The 18,590-nt window shown below is 39.3% G+C and overlaps 1 protein-coding gene across 3 annotated transcripts in view; it reads right to left on the reverse strand.

Annotated features, from left to right (window-relative positions):
* Window positions 1-599: 599 nt before the first annotated feature.
* kcnq1.1 (potassium voltage-gated channel, KQT-like subfamily, member 1.1) overlaps window positions 600-18,590 on the reverse strand; it is a 39,351-nt gene continuing 21,360 nt past the window's right edge. The window contains exons 8-18 of one of the 3 annotated variants that reach the window (XM_086139947.1): window positions 16,672-16,767; window positions 16,371-16,433; window positions 15,870-16,008; window positions 11,265-11,291; window positions 11,018-11,074; window positions 10,208-10,337; window positions 7,223-7,298; window positions 6,400-6,494; window positions 6,217-6,263; window positions 6,057-6,118; window positions 600-1,614 (exon numbers count right to left, since the gene is read on the reverse strand). In XM_086139947.1, the coding sequence (XP_085996073.1) occupies window positions 1,351-1,614; window positions 6,057-6,118; window positions 6,217-6,263; window positions 6,400-6,494; window positions 7,223-7,298; window positions 10,208-10,337; window positions 11,018-11,074; window positions 11,265-11,291; window positions 15,870-16,008; window positions 16,371-16,433; window positions 16,672-16,767 (1,056 nt within the window). In that variant the 3' untranslated portion in view covers window positions 600-1,350. Of the gene's footprint in view, window positions 1,615-6,056; window positions 6,119-6,216; window positions 6,264-6,399; window positions 6,495-7,222; window positions 7,299-10,207; window positions 10,338-11,017; window positions 11,075-11,264; window positions 11,292-15,869; window positions 16,009-16,370; window positions 16,488-16,671; window positions 16,768-18,590 lie in introns of all 3 variants that reach the window. The other 2 variants (XM_086139929.1, XM_086139937.1) reach the window with 2 other exon arrangements.

The following is an 18,590-nucleotide window of genomic DNA, read 5'->3' on the forward strand; positions in this document are numbered from 1 at the left end:
AGGTGCTGTCCATCAGCGCCAGGGGAGCAATTAGGGGTTCAGCGTCCTGCTCAACAATACTTCGACACACTAGGAGGGGATAATAGATATTCTGTGTGTGCACTTTATGTGGATCCTTAAGACAACAAATATGGCAAGGGGGGATTTTCTAGAGGCCACTGTGACCTGCTTAGTATGTTTGTTGGGAATTTCTGTTGTTATGGGTTGAGCCGCTTCTCATAAGGAAACTCATCATAAAAGCTTGTAATGGTACACTGAGATGAGCAATGCAGGAGCTAATACATTTCTCAGTAGTCTAACACAGATGGAGTTAACCAACCTTTTTTCTTAAGAAAATTCAAATCTCACTCATGCAACTATTGAAACATGGGAGATGAGGTTTGATTCTTATTTGAAATCGGAATCATTTTGAAATTGCTGGTGCTAAACCTGTCGTCGTATTTAGGGCTCACAATCCCCTCCCATTTCAAATAATTGTCTCATTGAATAACATACTTGATCTGTCATATTAGTAAACTTTTGACAAGCACAGTGCATTGTAGAAAATCTTCAGTTTTCATTTATTATTTTGTTAAAAATTGGTTGTGGTATGACTTTTGTGGCATAGGAAAAAAAAAATCATGACAACAAACTGGTTTTACTTTTAACTTCTTTCAATCTTTTCCAGTGTGATAGATTTGATATATTGTTAGATTATTTATTTTACTCCATTGGACTTTAGAAAGAATACAAGACACCTTGTGGAGAGATTGCATTAACTGAAAGATTTTACTGCAAATGGACAACTGTGGAAATAAACAAAGAAAAAAAACAATAAAATAATCAAACATACATTGAAACACCAAAATAATCAGGGAACTAATTTTTCATGTAAAATCTTCTCTGCTGCACAGAAAATGCAATTACAATAAATATTATTCATCCCAGTACATAATACAATTTAATTAGCAATACCCTGAAAAAAATAAACAAAAAAAACAAACCGAAAAACAAAAAGGATCCGCAATCATTATACAAGGCAGCCAACAAATCATATGAGAAAAAAGAAAATGTTTTAAGAGACTACATATATATTATTGGAGGCGGCGTTGCGCAGGAGGTAGAGCAACCATCTCTGGAACAGTTCTGGTTCAATTCCTGGTTCCTTCTCGTGTGTCACAAGGTTGTTGAGCAAGACACTGAACCCCTGGCGCTGATTGACAGCATCCTTCTGCTCATGATTCATCCATGATGGGTTAATAAAGTAGTCGTTATTTTAATATCACGTGGCAACATCCATGAAAATAATAGTGGCTTTGTGTGTGGATAGATAGAAAGATGAATGGATAGATACAGTATATACGGTCAGTTTCAGCTACTGTCTTCTTGACTGGCGGAAGGATTAAGAGTGTCGGCACAAGCTGCACTGTTTCCCATGTTGGAAGAGAAAGATGAGGGTGATGAGGACAGCTGGTCATAGCTTGGAAGGCTGTCCTGACTGGGGAGGATATTGAAGGTCCGTCCGAGCCGTATTCTCAGCTTGCCTCCACCTTCGGGGCCACCAGCATCTCTTTGGTCAAGCAGAATTGTAAGGGAATCTGCTATACGGCCCATCATCTGGTCCATGTGTGTAATCTGTTTGAATTTAATCAAATATTAATCGGATAGAAATTTAAATTGTTGACTAGATTTAGGAGCACAAGACATAGTGCTTTTTTTTTTTTTACATTCAAAATAAATAAAGTACAGTCAAATTATTATTTATGTTAATTGTGTTTTTCATCAAAAGTGGGAATTTTTTTTTATTGTTTTATGGAAAATGAGTAATTTTTCAAGCAAAATAAAATGCATGGGTGAGAAGAAGAATATGGTTAAAATCCATAGGAGTTCTTCAAGCAGTGTATGAGATCTAAGCGAATTAATTTGAAAAGACAAACAAAAACAAATATTCTTAAGAGCCAAAATTGTGCTCTTACGAGGACCAGACCATGACTTACAAAATATAACTTGTATGAATGTATGGCTTGAGTCAGGCAAAACCCAGGCAGTGCTTGAGGCAATGACTACAGGTATTTGCCACAACACTTTTCCATATTTTACATGCAATTACTCTCTAAAACAGATTATAGAATTGATAGTGGGAGTTTTTACATGGTGATTTGAGATAAATGTTTGTGGAAAAAATGTTTGTTTGAAAAAAGACTAGGGAGTTCTCAGTCATCCAGCTCATGATTGATCCTTGTCGAAATCTTTTCATGGCAACTGGACTTGATTTTTTTTTTTTCCCCTTGAAGACGTTCATCTCTTAACCGAGAGGCTTCTTCGGTTCGGTGCCAAGCTCGAAAGCACAAATGGTCCCTGTCATTTCCTGTTTTAATAGCTAAGGATTAACATTGAGCCAGTAAGGGTTTTGCTCCTGGCAACACAATAAATGTGCATTGATTCATTATCTACACCACTTGTACTGCACTCCGAGTTGCAAGGGTGCTGGAGCCTATCCCAGCTGTCATTGGGCGAGAGACTAGGTTCCCTGGACCAGCTGACAGTTCGATCACAGAGCCATATATAGACAGAACTATTCACTTCCTCATTCACATATCTTGGCAATTTTGGGTCTCAAATGGGTCTACTGCACATGTCTGGAATGGCTTACCACTGCGTCCCAGTAGAGTTTGGAAAAAATCTGCACACTGAAAATATGCTCCAAAAAGGAGCATATTTTTGATCCTGCACCCATTCGTGACTGGGTGTGGATGTGCGTGTGTTTTTCTTTTCTTACCACCGCGTCCCCCCAGATACATGTGTATTTTGGTAATATTTTAAAATAAAACAGAGACAACGCACGTTGTTTATTTTAAACGTTGAGGGGATGCTGGACTACGTTCCTTAGCTTTTCTCTCTGAATAAATGCAATAAACTGCACATACAGAATCAAACTCTTTCAAAACTTGAGGCAATGACATTACACAGGAAAAATTGAAGTTCTGTCTTGTCTTTTTAACTCTCTTTGACGAGGCTTATCCCTGTTTGACACACCTCATATCAACCATCTAGAGACTGTCTTTGTCAATTCTGATAACCATAATATGACGACTTGTGGAGACAGAGACGTAAATTGATTTAGCATATTCTGAAAAATATAAAGTGACAGTATTCTGAATTGACCATGGGCTGCGGTGATGAAATGTTTTCTCACACCTCAGTTGACGTGCCGAGAAAGTTTCAGCTCTTTCAGGCGTCTGAGGGGATGTTTAAAATGGTTTAAATTCTGAGGTCCCCTCCGTGAGCTGCCACTTTATGATAGTGGAGGGTTTTGCATGTCCCAGTGATCCGGGGAGCTATGTTGTAAGGGGCTTTATGCCCCTGGAAGGGTTACCCAAGGCAAACAGGTCCCAGGTGAGGGACCAGACAAAATGTGGCTCAGAAGATCCTCACGAAGAAGAAAATCATTGGACCCAGTTTTCCCTTGCCCGGACGCAGGTCACCGGGGCCCCCCCAGAGCAAGGCCCAGGGACAGGGCTTGGCGGCGAGTGCCTGGTGGCCGGAAGGGACGCCATGAGTCCCTCTTCCCCTGGGCTCACCACCCACAGGAAGGACCAAGGAGGTTGGGTGCAGTGTGAACCTCTGGTAGGGAAGAAGCCCGAGCTGGTGCACGAGCTGAGAGATTCCGACTAGATATAGTCAAACTCACCTCGATGCCCAGCGTGGCGTCTGGAACCAGGCCTCTCAAGAGGGGCTGGACTCTTTTTACACCCCCAGTGAGAGGTGCTGGGCAAGTGTGGGGATATTGATTGCTCCACGTCTTGGTACCTGCACGCTGGGATTCAACCCGGTGGATGAGACCCATCCCTCCGCCTTCAGCTGGGGGGATGAGTTCTGACTGTTTGTGGCTATGCACCCAACAACAGTTCAGTTTACCCACCCGTCTTGGAATCCATCAAGGGGCTGCTAGAGAGTGCTCCAACCTGGGACTCCCTCGTTAAACTGGGAGACTTCAAGGCTCACGTGGGCAACGCCAGTGCGGCTTGGAAGGGTGTGATTGGAAGGAAATGGTCTCCCTGATCTGAACCCGAGCGGTGTTGTGTTATTGTACTTCTGTGCTCGTCACGGACTGTCCATAATGAACACCATGTTCAGGCATAAAGGTGTCCATATGTGCACTTGGCACCAACGCACCTTAGGCCACAGTTCTTTGATCGACCTTGCGGTTGTATCGTTGGACTTGCAGCCGCATATCCTGGACACTAGGGTGAAGAGAAGGGCAGAGCTGTCACCTGATCACCACCTAGTGATGAGCAACCAGCAGAACTACGTCCTGAGGGAGGCGGGAGACATTGAGCCCGAATGGTCCTTGTTCCATGCTTCCATTGTCGAGGTGGCAGACCGGAGCTGCGGTCGGCAGCAGTCGGTGCGGCAACCCTCGAACTCGCTGGTGGACTCCAGCGGTGAGGGATACTGTCAAACTGAAGAGGGAGTTCTATTGGGCCATTCTGGTCTGTGGGGTTCCAGAGGCAACTGACAGATACCGGCAGGCCAAGTGACATGCGGCTTTGGTGGTTGCTGACGCAAAAATTTGGGCATGGGAGGAGCTCGGGGAGACCATGGAAAAGGACTTCCAGTGGGTGTCAAGGAGATTCTGGTCCACCATCTGGCGGCTCAGGAGGGGAAAGCAGTGCTCTGTCATAACTGTGTACAGTGGAAGCAGGGCGCTGCTGACCTCAACTCCAACGTTGTGGATCAGTGGAAGGAATACTTACGAGACCTCCTCAACCCTGTTGAAACGCCTTCCAATGAGAGTGCAGGGTGGGGGAACTCTGGAATGGACATACTTATTTCCGGGGCTGAAGTTGCTGAAGCAGTCAAAAAGCTCCTCAGTAGCTGAGTTCTGGGGATGGATGAGGTCCGCCCCATGTTCTTCAAGCCTGGGAATGCCTTGGGGTCCCACTAGAGGAGCTGGACCATGTGGCGGAGGACAGGGAGGTCTGGGCCTCCCTGCTCCGGCTGCTCCGGTTGCTGCCCCTGCAACCCGGATAAGCGGGAGAAGATGGGCGGATGGATAAATTCTGGGGTTCATTCTGTGTTGATTTTGCATGTTCTCCTCGTGTCTGCATTGGTGTTCTCCGGCTTCTCCTGTTTCCTCCCACAGCCCAAAAAACATGTAGTAGGGAAATTTGAGACCCTGAATTGCCCAGATATGTGGATAGTCTTTTTTTCTCCTTCCCCTATTCTCCATGGTGTTAATTCAAAAATGGTACAGTAACATACGTACTGTCATCCAGCCGTTAACTGTGCAGATGTTTGGACAGTGGATTTGACAAACAGTTTTAGAGATATGAATCAGAGCCAAAATTTTCATCATCAAGATGTAAAATGGAAACAATACAAAGGAAATTGGTACTGTGAATTAGTATTGATTAGGCACATTATTTCCAAGTTCACAATGACATTCTCTTTTTACCTCAAAAAACAGGATGAAACTTTCATATCGTTCACAACATCCAATGATTGACCACTATTGGCAAGGCACATTTTACTTGCAAGCTTCATGCAGGAATTTGAGAACACAAGGTTTTCTAATTTGTCTATTTTGCAAGAAATGTATTCAAAGATAGTTTTGGCCTTCCATCAGATTTGGCTCACTTAATTTGTTAAGTACAAATAAGCCTCACTGTTGTTCAAAGCTGTATGTGGCTGCTGGTACTGGTGCTGCTTTGCATTATCTTTCCCAGACTACTTGGGCTCATACCTTTATTAATGATGGTAAGAAAAAAAAGAGAAGGATTCCAAGGTCTGCTGCTGAAACCCTTAGGCAAACACAGTATTGGTTTCCGTTATTGCTTAGATTAATTTCAACACAAAAAAGTGTTTCTGTTTTAATACAGTAGAAGTGGCACAAAGTTTTGTTCATTTCTGAATCACCAGTTAATGTCATGACATTTTTGTTGTTATTTTTACATAATCTATCCTCCAAGGTGGAATCGTTTTTGTTGAGCGAAACCAAACGCACAATCAAATTCTTCCTAAGATAAAAACTTATCTTCAAGTTTGACAAGTACAGGAATTCACGCAAATCCCACCTTCTCCTCCATTCTGTTTAGTCTGGATCCTATAGAGTTGTTGCCTTTGTCTTTGGCTCGATCTTAAAAAGACAAGAGTAAACAGTGAGATGCCATGATAAGAACTGCGGTTCCTACAATTGTTAATATAGTTTAAGAAAACCGTGGATCGATTAGATACCCGTGCCCGACTGGAACAAAGTTATCTTCCCTAAAGACTGGTCTAGTCTGTGGATAGAAAAGTAGCATATATCACAACACTCTCCATTTATCTCTATAGCATTTCAAATGACTTCGTAACCTTTTGGAGACCATGTATTCAGAAGTCAATTGGTGGATCCAGCTCATGTGACACAGTGTTTACCTCCTCTGGAGCTCCTTGATTCGCACCATGAGGTTGAGATGACCCTGGGAGTATTGTTCAATCACATCGCGAACATCGTATGGCTTACGAGCTTGCTATTAAAACAAAGATACAAAGAACCAAATGTGTGAATACTTCTGGGAAATATGAAACCAAAAGTGCTAATCTCAAGATGCGCTTAAGTGTGTTTTTTCACCTCATCTTTTCTGCTTAATCATTTATAGTGTATATTGTTTCCTAGGGTTAGTTTGGTCCTCATACTATGTTTACTTAAATATATAACACTCATTTAAAACTATAACAATAATAATAATTTAATTCTATTTCAAATGTCTTCGAAAATACCAGAAAACATTCAATGATTAAAAGAACGGGACCACCAAAACAAACATAGACTTCCTGTTAATTCTGCCATCAGCAGTGTCAGGGGCACAAGCTTTCAAAATTGACTATTGCTACTGGTGATACTGTTGCTACTGGTTACACTGCAACATCCTGCTGTGGCTCCGCATCTTAGGCTTGCTCCAACAAGATGTGTTAAAGTCCCATTTCAGCTGCTAACCATGATTTAGCTGTAGGAGAGTAGCTTAGGGACCAAATAATTTGCAATTGATAACATGCATTAAAATATACTGTAATTTGAGAGAGAGCATTGTAAGAGAATGACGTGAAAATAGTAGCATGGAGTGAGACCAAAGACAAACATTCAATTTTGAAATATCACATTTGCTAGCTTTTTCTCAGAATAGAAATGTCTGAAATTGTAAATGTCACCAAACCATGTAATTAAAAGAATCATTACTTCAAAATGCGCCTTACTAACCTGGAATTTTCTTTTTGCCACAAAATAGCGCAGTCTCTGGATCACACGGATTGCTTGTCGGTGAGACTCTGTGAATCTGTGAAAGGGTTTCATTTGACTCATATGACTGTACAGTATACCTGACTTGTATAAGTAAGTTATTATAAAGTTTGACACTTTAAAATCCTACTTGTAAAAGGCCTTTAACCTAAACAGTGTTTCACTGTGACAGACGATGAGGTCATGTTCATCTTGCAACACTGTTTTATCAGTTTACGATCAACTAATAATGCTCTATATGGGTTCCCACGATGCCCTACATCAAACTTCTCAGTGACAGACATAGGTTTTTTTTTAAATCATTATAGTTTTAAGCCTGGAAACAAGCCTGCAAGGCAATAAATGACTAACCACTATAAAAACCCTGAATATTAGGAAATTGTGATATTATTTGTTTTTGTTTTAGAATCAAAGGGTACAAGGATTTATGGATGAATACTTAAAAGCTCAACTTAATGGCTCAAAATTATATAAGGGTGCTCAAAAATGAATGCGTTTAATGTGGTTCAAAGCTTTTATTTCAAATGTCTTACTCCTCGTACTCGCCAGTTTCTTCTCCATGCTACGTGTTGACTGCAAGCCCTTTTCCTAGAACATATCACTTTAAAAAATGTCACTTTTGCTGTGATTTTCTCCCACTCTGCTCTGTGCCTTACAGGGATATTTGCAGATGTTCAATCTTTCTTCCACTTTTCTTGGGTTGAATGGCAGGGAGATATAGCTTGTATACCACTTTCTTTTCATAATTTTCATCACTTCATAGGATTGTGAGTATTGGATAGCTTTTGTGTAATCCATGCAGACTTACAGGCCTACAATCTCAGGCATCTTTTTATTTTGCCAATTTACTATCTGTTCGTCTGTGGAATTGACAACATGTTTCTTATTTTCAATTGTGGCTTATTCCCCTTTTAGTGTGTAATCAAGACGAGGTGCAGTATGAAGAGGGGAGATTTTCAGGGTCTGTTAGTTCCTGTGAAAATCATTAGGAAAAAAAACTGATTATAATGTATTCCGCCTCTGTGTTGTGGAGTTTATTAAGAAGCTATTACTCACCAAGGTCCATTACCCTTGGAAAGCAAAGCTTTCAATGAACAGTGAGGTTTTTGTCTCGTCCAGTTTGGTTTGAAATGATAGAAGCACAAGGTCTTTGTATCTCATAATGGATCCATGCTGTCAGCTGATTTTTCATAATGTTTTGTCAAATTAGCACTGGGTCTTTATCGTGAATTGTGAATTCTGGGCTCAGCGTGCAACTATAGAAATCCATTTTACACCACAAAAGGATTATACAGTGATGATTTAATGACAACCAGACATTGGGTTGAATAAGTTTGCATTTTTTCCACTCTCAGGAAGAAGCCAAATTATAATGAATAAAATGGGATAATGAAAAGGGCTCAAACATTAAACCACATGCAAATGTTAACATGATTATAGGAGTTAAGATCCTTGTAAGGAATGTTGTAATTGTCAGAAAATACTTTTTTCCCTAGATTTGTTTTGGCCTGGATTATAAATTTGACTTGTCAATTTCTTCATTTAGCTTCAAGAATGGGAGCAGAGAGTCTCTTCCTTAATGTGAGCAGCTAATGTAGCAGTCAAAACCAATAATAATGGGAGTTCATTTACTCATTCAATATGCATTTGAACAAGCAGATGAGACAGTAGACATGTCATTTTTCAGCAATGACATTACAGTTAGGTCACATAAAAATTACTGTACCCATCGGTTGTGTTTCATTAAATTCTTAATTTTTTTTCCTCTCATTGCAGTTTGTTATCCATTGTGAAAGCTGTCAAGAAGTTTAAAATATTGTTACCATCAAGGGCATGAACCAAATAGAGTAAAGTGCTTATATCATTAAAGCCTGACATTTGATACATAATAGGCAAAGTAGACACCAATATGATCCTTTGTTGGGTAACTGAATGCTATTGGGGAAAATGGCGCTTAAATACTGATATTGTTATTCTCTAGATACAAAATTTCATTTAAAATAATGGAATTGGATTGGTGGAGAATGACTGACGGGATTTCCGTTTGACCTGCGTTTAACCTATATGATAGATTTTTTTTTTGCTCCAATTTCAAAATGTTCTACAGTTTAAACAAACCCAATGGTAAGGCCACGTTAAAAGCAAATTTCCATCAGGAAAGTGGTTTTAAAACTTTTGTATTTATAAATTAATTCTGGACCTTGAGAGTGCTTGCAAACCACTCGGACACACGGGGATAACAACATCAAGGAACGTTGTCTGACACATACCATATTTGTCAATATCTGAAACCAGAATGATGGATCTTGAGATCACCAAGGAGATGAGAAGCCAACTTTCTGAATGCTGTATGGACAACTTGGATTCCCATCAGTAACTCAAATATAAATTTGGAATGTTTGACAGATATTTGACAGACCAGATGAATAAAAAAATTCAAAGGTTGCATAAACTCAATTTTCTCTTGTTATGGATCTGCAAAGAAAATCACTTAACAATGGCTAAATTATGCATGGAATTTAATGTGGCATTGCTCTATACGAACAGCTGGTTTCGTATTTTGGATCTAGCAGAACACCGAGTTAACTTTGCCAACAATACTGCCAAACAACAATTCCCACTTTGCATCATTACCCTGCTGCCTAGAAAGAAAGTCCCGTGGGTCACAATTGTTGCTCCATTTGTTTAGCTTACTGTGCACTTATACACAACAGTTACTTAACACTCATTTCATCATAGCAAACTCTTGTGGTGCCTCAGCCAGAATGAGTTCTGCTTGTTCCGAATGGAGAATCATTTTTACTGCAGAAAGAGAAATGCTCTCGGGCTTGAAAGGTTAATTACAAATAGTAAAAACATTCAACGCCCTCTCATGTACTAATTAAAGCAAACTTGTGCAAATGCGCAACATGATTGCCACGGCAGAGAGGCTGTAATCACACTTACTGTGACACTGAGCTAACTGGAACAAGCTCACTGTATCGCTCCCCGTCCTGTTCCAGGTCCTCTGCAAAACTGCAGTTCCTACGGAGGGGGCCGGGAGACTGGACGTCCAAAACTTCAAGGCTTTTTTTCACTGCAAATTCATCGAGAGGTAATATATCCTTGCTTTGACTGTCTGAAGTCTAAATCATCTCTTAAAATGTGATTCTGTTTGCAAAACAAGGCAAAAATCTATAAATAGTAAATGTTTCTAGCGTTCAATCCAAATATAATTCTGCATTAGAAAAACACCACCTTTCTGTAAAATACAAAAATCAACTATCAGTTGAATATTATGGCAAAGAAAAGAATACATACTTTCTATGTATTGTGAGACACTTGATATTTATATTTAAAACACATTTAAAAGATGATATCCTTGGGTAGTGATTGTGTGTATCTTGTTTGTGTTCTCATATGTTTCTGTAATGACTCAAAGATGGAAGATTGTTTTTGAGAAAAGCTCTCCCTCCAAACTCCCCATATCTCCTCCTTTGCCTCGTATTTTCTATAAGCGGCAAGGATGATGGACACTGAGATTTGATGCTCTTAGAAAACAACACACACACACACACACACACACACACACACACACACACACACACACACACACACACACACACACACACACACACACACACACACACACACACACACACACACACACACTTCAAAATGATATTAAATCCAGATTTTCCCTAACAATAAAAATCCTTGAAGCTTAAATTGTGTTAAACAACATGTTAAAACATTCATATCAATACATGATCTCACCTATTGGCGTTGCACTAAATTGGAGAGAAGACAAAGATGTCCAAGACTGCTGTCCTTCTGCATCATATAAAAGAAGACATGGACATTCATGAGTTATGGTGCAAACAGGCATCGCAACAGGGTGACTAACATGCTGATGGGGGGGATGGGATGGAGTGACTGATTATGATGTTATAAAAAGGATCTTAAGGGAGGAAAGTGATTGTAAAGCAGACAAGTGCAAGATGAGACACTAACAGCAGCTCACCACATCCTAGCAGATGATGGGATGAAGCTGTAAAAACAACATTGAGAAAGGAAAAGGTACAAGTGGGGAAATTAGCATTGAAGTTGGATTCAAAAGCAGAATTTTAGAAACTCAGAATACTAAGGCAGTATCTTGGTGAAAAGTCTTTCCTACTGTCAAATATGTCTTTTACTTTTTTGTTCCTTCAGCTGGATGTCTTTCCCCACGTAAAATGACAGACAGAGTTTGACACTTTATAAGACAGTTTTCATCTGCTAAAGGAGGAATGTTTCTTTGCGCTAAAATCTGAAATTAAATGCAAGTGCTTTTAAGGATGACATCTGAAACAACCTGTCTATTTTCAATATGCAACCTGGAGTCCACTGAGATTTGAAGGTTTCAAAACACACACACACACACATACACACACACACACACACACACACACACACACACACACACACACACATACACACACACACACACACACACACACACACACACAAAACTATATGCAACCTTTTTGGTAGTTTTGGAATGTAAATATCTACATCTTTTTAGATAATTGATGAGAGAAGGCAAGTATGATGAGGACTTTGTGGCTGTTCTATTTTGGGAAAAACAGTTTTTCATTCAAGGGGGACTATATTTATGTTACAAAGCATATCCGATGATCCTTAAATAATGGCCAGACACTAAAATACACTGGATTTAAAAGACACAGGTTGCATTTTCTGAAAATCCACTTGGGCAATAGAGTTAGTCTGATAATACTATAAGACGCTGAGCCTCTGAGCCACTGCCACAGTGTGTAGATCCACTCCTTAAATACACGCACACACACACGCACGCACGCACGCGCGCACGCGCACATATGTATGTGTGTCTGCATGCTCACATACACACACACACACACACACCAGATGGCAAGGAGAAAATTCAGCAAAATGATTCATACTTTAAAACAGCATGTACTTCATATGCAAGCAAAACCAGAAAAGTCAAATTATCTTGAAATAATAGATATTTTCCACAACTAATCATTGTAATCTGCCGAACATGAACAATCAAATTTTACTCTTGTTCTGCTGTAATATTTTGGCAATATTAAAATAACAATAGAAAAGAAATGATCATTGTAACAAAGAATACTGAAACTCCATACAAATCTGATGCTATTCGGCGTTTTTTACAAATACAATTACTATGACTCACTCAAGCAGTAAATCTTTGGTAAACTGAATAGATGCCAAATTTAACCCAATCTAATTACCTTTTTTCCAGAATCGTTTGGTGTCAGGTTAATAAAATTTTAAAGCTAAATGATACACCTTTCATTTTCCTTAGACATCATATTGGAATTGTGCAAGTCATTGATTGCCATGGAGTGTATAGTCATGTGACCTCCTAATTACACTCTATGGCCAAAAGTATTGGCTCACCAGCTTTGACACACATATGAACTTAAGTGACATCCCATTCCTAATCCATAGGGTTCAATATGATGTTGGTCCACCTTTTGCAGCTATAACAGCTTCAATTCTTCTGGGACAGCTGTCTATAAGGTTCAGGAGTGTGTTTATGGGAATTTTTGACCATTCTTCCAGAAGTGCATTTTTGAGGTCATGCATTGAGGTTGCATGAGAAGGCCTGGCTCTCAGTCCCCAGGCTGAGATCAGGACTGTGCAGGCCAGTCAAGTTCATCCACACCAGACTCTGTCATCCATGTCTTTATGGGCCTTGCTTTGTGCACTGGTACACAGTCATGTTGGGAAGGGAATGGGCCAGCTCCAAACTGAACCCACAAAGTTGGGAGCATGGAATTGTCCAAAAAAAGTCTCAGAAGCTTTCAGAGTTCTTTCACTGGAACTAAGGGGCCAAGCACAGATCTAGAAAAACAACCCTACACTATAATCCCCCCTTCATCAACCTTCACAATTTGCACAATGCAGTCAGATAAGTGCCATTCTGACAACTGCCAGAACCTAGAATTGTCCATCAGATTGCCAGATGGAGGAATCCAGTCATCACTCCAGAGAACGCACCTCAACTGCTCTAGAGTCCAGTGGTGGTGTGCTTTACACCACTGCAGTCGACGCTTTGCATTGCACTTGATGAAGAGTGGCTCGGATGCAGCAGCAACTCATTCAATGAAGCTCCTTGTGCATCATTCTTGAGCTAATCTGAAGGCCACATGAAGGTTGGAGTTCTGTAGCGATTGACTCGGCAGAAAGTTGGCGAACGCACAATCTCAGCGGATGCTGAGATTATGCATCTCAGCATCCGCTGACCCCGCCCCGTCAGTTTGCTTTGCCTAACGCTGTTGTTCCCAATCACTGCCATGCTCTTATAATACAGCTGACAGTTGACTGGAGTATTTAGGAGCAAGGACATTTCATGACTGGATTTGTCCTGAAATCCTATCATAGTACCATGCTGGAATTCACTGAGCTCCTTTGAGAGACCTATTCCTTCACATATGTTTGTAAAAACAGTCTGCATGCCTAGGTGCTTGATTATAAACACTTGTAGCCAAGGAAGCGATTGGAACACCTGATTTTGGTTATTTGGATGGGTGAGCGAATACTTTTGGCCATATAGTGTACCGGTATATTCAATTCAGGCAATTTCTTTCCAAACATTTCTCCAGTCTGAACTACAGAGTGTGATTCCCGATAGTTTGAGGAAAAAAAAGGGGACTCTTGGTATCATCTGCAAGAAAAGCTGTGTTATCATCAGCATGCATGGAGGTTTACACCTTTCAAGTAAATATATTATCATATATTGTCGATACAGGTCTTTTTTGCACACAATTTAATTTTGCACCTATGTCATGATTAACTTAACCTGAATATGTCAACAGTTTTGTGAGTGTTTCTGTAAAAAAAAATGTGCCCCTCTCCTTGTCATGCATACACAATCAAATAATGCATCAACAATGGAAATTTTTGATTTGCAACATTTTTGCTTGTTTTCTATTACAAGCCAATTTTCTTTTGTTTCTCCCAACATTTGCTCTTAATTCTGTATGTGATTTATGTTGACTGAAAAATGAAAAAAAAAACAAAAAAAAAACTTCATTTGAATAATGCTGTCACCCCAATATTTGTTGCTGTATGTATTTACATTAGCATTTTTTACTTTATATAAAACAAAATCATAATAACCAAAAAAACTCTTCGACTGAAATCGACTGAAACACTTTAGTTTAGATGTCAGTGAATCCCACCCTTAATTTTGATCCTTGATCAGTTAGGACTTTTTTTTCTTTCTATCACTCGAATAGTCAGGTCCTGCTTTAATTTGAATTGCTTTTTTCTAGGTTTCTCCTTTGCTTGAATTTATTTTTTCTATTCACTAGTACAGTCAACTGTCTCCTGACAGTTTATTTAGTCTTCCTCAGCTCTGCTTGTTCCTCTGCCTCACTACTCACTACCATCATGTATTACCACTCATTGCTCACTGTCTCATTAGTCAATGGCCTGATGTTTTCTTCCATTTAATCGTTTTTTCAGTCTGAAGTGTCAGATGTCTGTTCTGTGTTTTGTTAGTTCTTTATGGTGATGGCCAACATTGAATTCTTGAGTTCTTTCCTGCCTCTGTATTTAATATTAGGAGCATATTAATTAATATTCAGAATTAAGCAATGGTTAACTCTTAAAGGAACTCTGATTTGCTACATCCAACAATCACTCAAATGTTTAAGACATCATTTGCCCACATGAAGACAAATAAATTAACAGGAATATTTGGTGTACAATCTCACACTAAAAATTTATTCAGAAATAGTATGTTGTTTGTTTCCTGTTGTAATCAGCCCCATTTATGAATCATGTTATATTAGATCCACCTTTTTACACAGGCTTAAAACTTTAGAGTCGATTATTTTAAGTGTAATCTTGTCACCAGGTGGCGTATACATTTTTCACCATCATATAGTTCAGTGTTAATATTTCTCAAAATATTTACAACAGTAAACTAAAATGACAAGAACACACACATAAACATACATACATACATACATACATACATACATATATACATCTTAAAACTGAGCTCATATATATATATATATGAGCTCAGTTTTAAGATGAGCCTGACAGGATTGCTCTTCACATCTTTGGAAGCACTTTCAAATCTAGGTAAAATACTAATTAAACACTGTTTTGAATGGTTTTATTTAATATATAAATGTGTTTTATTTCAGATCATCAGTTCAAAGTTCCTAATATCACATCCTGCTGCATCTGCATTGAGTGTAATATGGAAATGCACAAGTGGAGTTTGCGCCTGTCAGTTCAATTAACTTTATATTTAAATCATGCAATATGCTCATCCATATTTAATGTTTTGCAGTATTTATAGGTGGTTCCTATAGTTATGATTTAAGAGCCTAAATAGAAAATAAACCATTTTCCTTTCCACAAAATGCATGTGGTCTGCAAAAGTTAGAATTATTCATCTTATCCATGCCTGTACAGTTATGATACATAATCTACATTTTCTAATCAAATGCAGAAACCCTCATCGGTATTCTGACAGACACATTTGTGACATCATTAACAACAAATGCAGCTTTAGGTATCCAATAAGTGACAGTTGCAGCTGATGATTAAAGTGTTGTACCTGTGCCAAGAGTGCTGTACTGATCCGAGCTTACTTCCTTCCCATTATCAAACACTGTGTCGTAGGTGATGGTGGGGATTGTGTGGGAAGTAACGCCAGTATCCTTTACAGTGCTGTTCAGCTTCCTCTTTATCTTCACCTGGTCAAAGAATGCAGAAATCTTAGTGGAGCAAATTGTTGCAGTTCAAGACATAGCACAGTTCAAGAATGTTCATGATACCACTTTCTTGATTTATTCATATGTATGTTTGTTTGTTTTAAGTACATTTTCAAGAAATTTGACAGCTCCTGAATATATCTTAAGTGCTGGAATTTGCACAAAGAAGGAATACCTCAGGCATTTCTGTAATGTCAATTACAGAAATGCAATTCTTGTTTTTGATGCGAACTTAAGACTGGATAAAATCAGACCATGACCCATAGTCAGCAGTAACAAAAGGAAGACCTTGAAAGGGCTGTCAGCACTGACATATGACATGTAGCATAAATATGATTACTCACTGATTTTTTGGCCTTTGGGGTAGACAGGGAAGAAGCCGTAATGTTGGATCTCTTTTTCAAAAACTGTTTAAATGTGGCAGAATCAAGATTTTCCACAGCAAAACACCTCCATGATGTCTGGAGGGACAGGAAAAATTCATATGTTGGTTGTAAAGACCACACTTCATGCCATTCTGGCTATTGGGCAAGAAAAAGCAAGGGTTACAAGAAAGGATGACCTCATTAGTGAGACTGAAGCCTAAAGACATTTTGGGCCCTTGGCGGTGTTGTGGTTTGGCCCTATTATTTCTTGGTCAAATACCTGGATGAGACACGCAGCTGCTGGGATCTGTCTGTTGAAATGTTTCTGCCGTTGTTTCTGTTGCACTTTCAGAGCAAAGCCTGAGCCCAGGATTCCCTGACAATAGAAAGCACTGCTCATTATTCCATAACACAAACACAGGCAGGGGCATGATCGAAAGACAGAGTTAAACTATAAAATCAAGCAAATTAGTGAACAATATTCTGAAAAAGCTCATTATTAGAGAGCTAATGGACCCCTCTTTTGATTAAATTGCAAAAATAAATCATGTTTATAAAGACACGCAAAAAAAAATTATCTAAGGAAATCATGTACGATTGACGAGAAAAGGCCTGTGAGATTAAGAAAGAAGATCTCGATTTCATCCCTGCATTCTTGGAAGTGCGTTGTGCAAGGGACCTCGATTCTATATTTCTCTCCTCAAAGGTGAATTTGTAGAATGTGTTGTGAAACACACTCATTCATGGTTCTTTGAAGAAATACACAATGCCTTTTATAACTGTTTCCCTTATCATCATGGTTCTTTTGCCTCCCCCATGTGGCATCACAGTTTCTCATGTAACCTCTGAGCACACACTGTCAAATTTGAGTTGCTTGATGTTAAGCACAAAAACTGAACTGTAAATTTAGATGGTCTAATTCTATCCATATAGAGAATAAGCAGTGAGAAAGCATACAGATCCAAGGTTCCTCCAAAAGGCTAAAAAGGGCTGTCGTTGAGAACTCTAGCTATTGAGTGGAGCAAGACACAATAATATCTGATTGTTTGAGTGCACATGGAGTTCAGGTATTAATTTAATGACATTAGAAGCGATTGAACAGGCTGCGGTACCAAATTATTCTGCAGATATTTCATTCAAAAGTTCATGGAATTAGAATCGGAAAACTGAACGGTAAGGTATTGCTTGTCGACTAATGATATACTCAACAAATGGGAAGTGAGACTTTCTTTCTTATTGAGGCTCCAGGACACTGGGAATGAAAGAGCTGAATAATTGGTAAATCAACGTGCTGAAATAAATGGGAAAATGTCACTTGGTTAGCGGTTGGTAAAGAGAGAGGTGGAAAACCATGGAGAAAAATGCAAAGAACAAGAAATAATGTCCATTGCAGAAATATAACAACTTATTACAGGAAATTTTCAATCAGGTAATCATAATCACTGTGCTCTCATAGGAATAGTGAAACTAATGTATTGTAATGTTTTAGTCAGGAAACACTGAGTTGACAGTGAAATGTCTTTTTAATGAGCAATAGCTGTTGTTGACCACAGACGGGCCACACGAGCCTGCTATACAACTAACTGTCAGGTACAAAACCCCCATAATTCCTTGCATCCCGAACCACACCCACATAATTCCATCCAGCATCAACATAAACCCCAACAATCGTGACTCGCCACAATATGAAAAAAAAATCATAATGACGAAACTCAGCCGAACAGGGACAGTGGAAGGAAGTGTCAGACATACAATATACTGGTGTATGAAGTCAGTACAGAACGTATGAAATGCATATAAGTTTTTCAGGGACAATAAGAAATGAGGAAGGGGAATAGAATTAATGTTGGGATTTTGCATTGTGCGCAATGCATTAATGAAAAACTAGGCCAATGAGATATGATGCTGTTCTACATAGAGAATGCATTAACGGGACTTGGGGAAACTTGGACAGCAATAGTTTTTGACTTCATGTCATGATCCTTTTGACTGTGCATCCTGCTTTATAGAAAAAGAAAATCTACTGAAATAAGAGAAAGTCTTTGGACGCTCTGGATCAACTCTCTGGCTGCTAACAGCTATAAAACTCACCAGTCATCCTTCCTCAATGTTGTCTGTAAGTGTATCACTTACAATGCAGTATGTTCCCCTGATAAGGAGAAAGAAACCATCCCCCAAATGTACATTAGATGATATTAC

The sequence above is a fragment of the Fistularia commersonii genome, chromosome 3 (genome assembly GCF_037954325.1).
Source record: "Fistularia commersonii isolate RoL2024-O1a breed Wild chromosome 3, RoL_Fcom_v1.0, whole genome shotgun sequence".
NCBI lineage: Eukaryota > Metazoa > Chordata > Actinopteri > Syngnathiformes > Fistulariidae > Fistularia > Fistularia commersonii.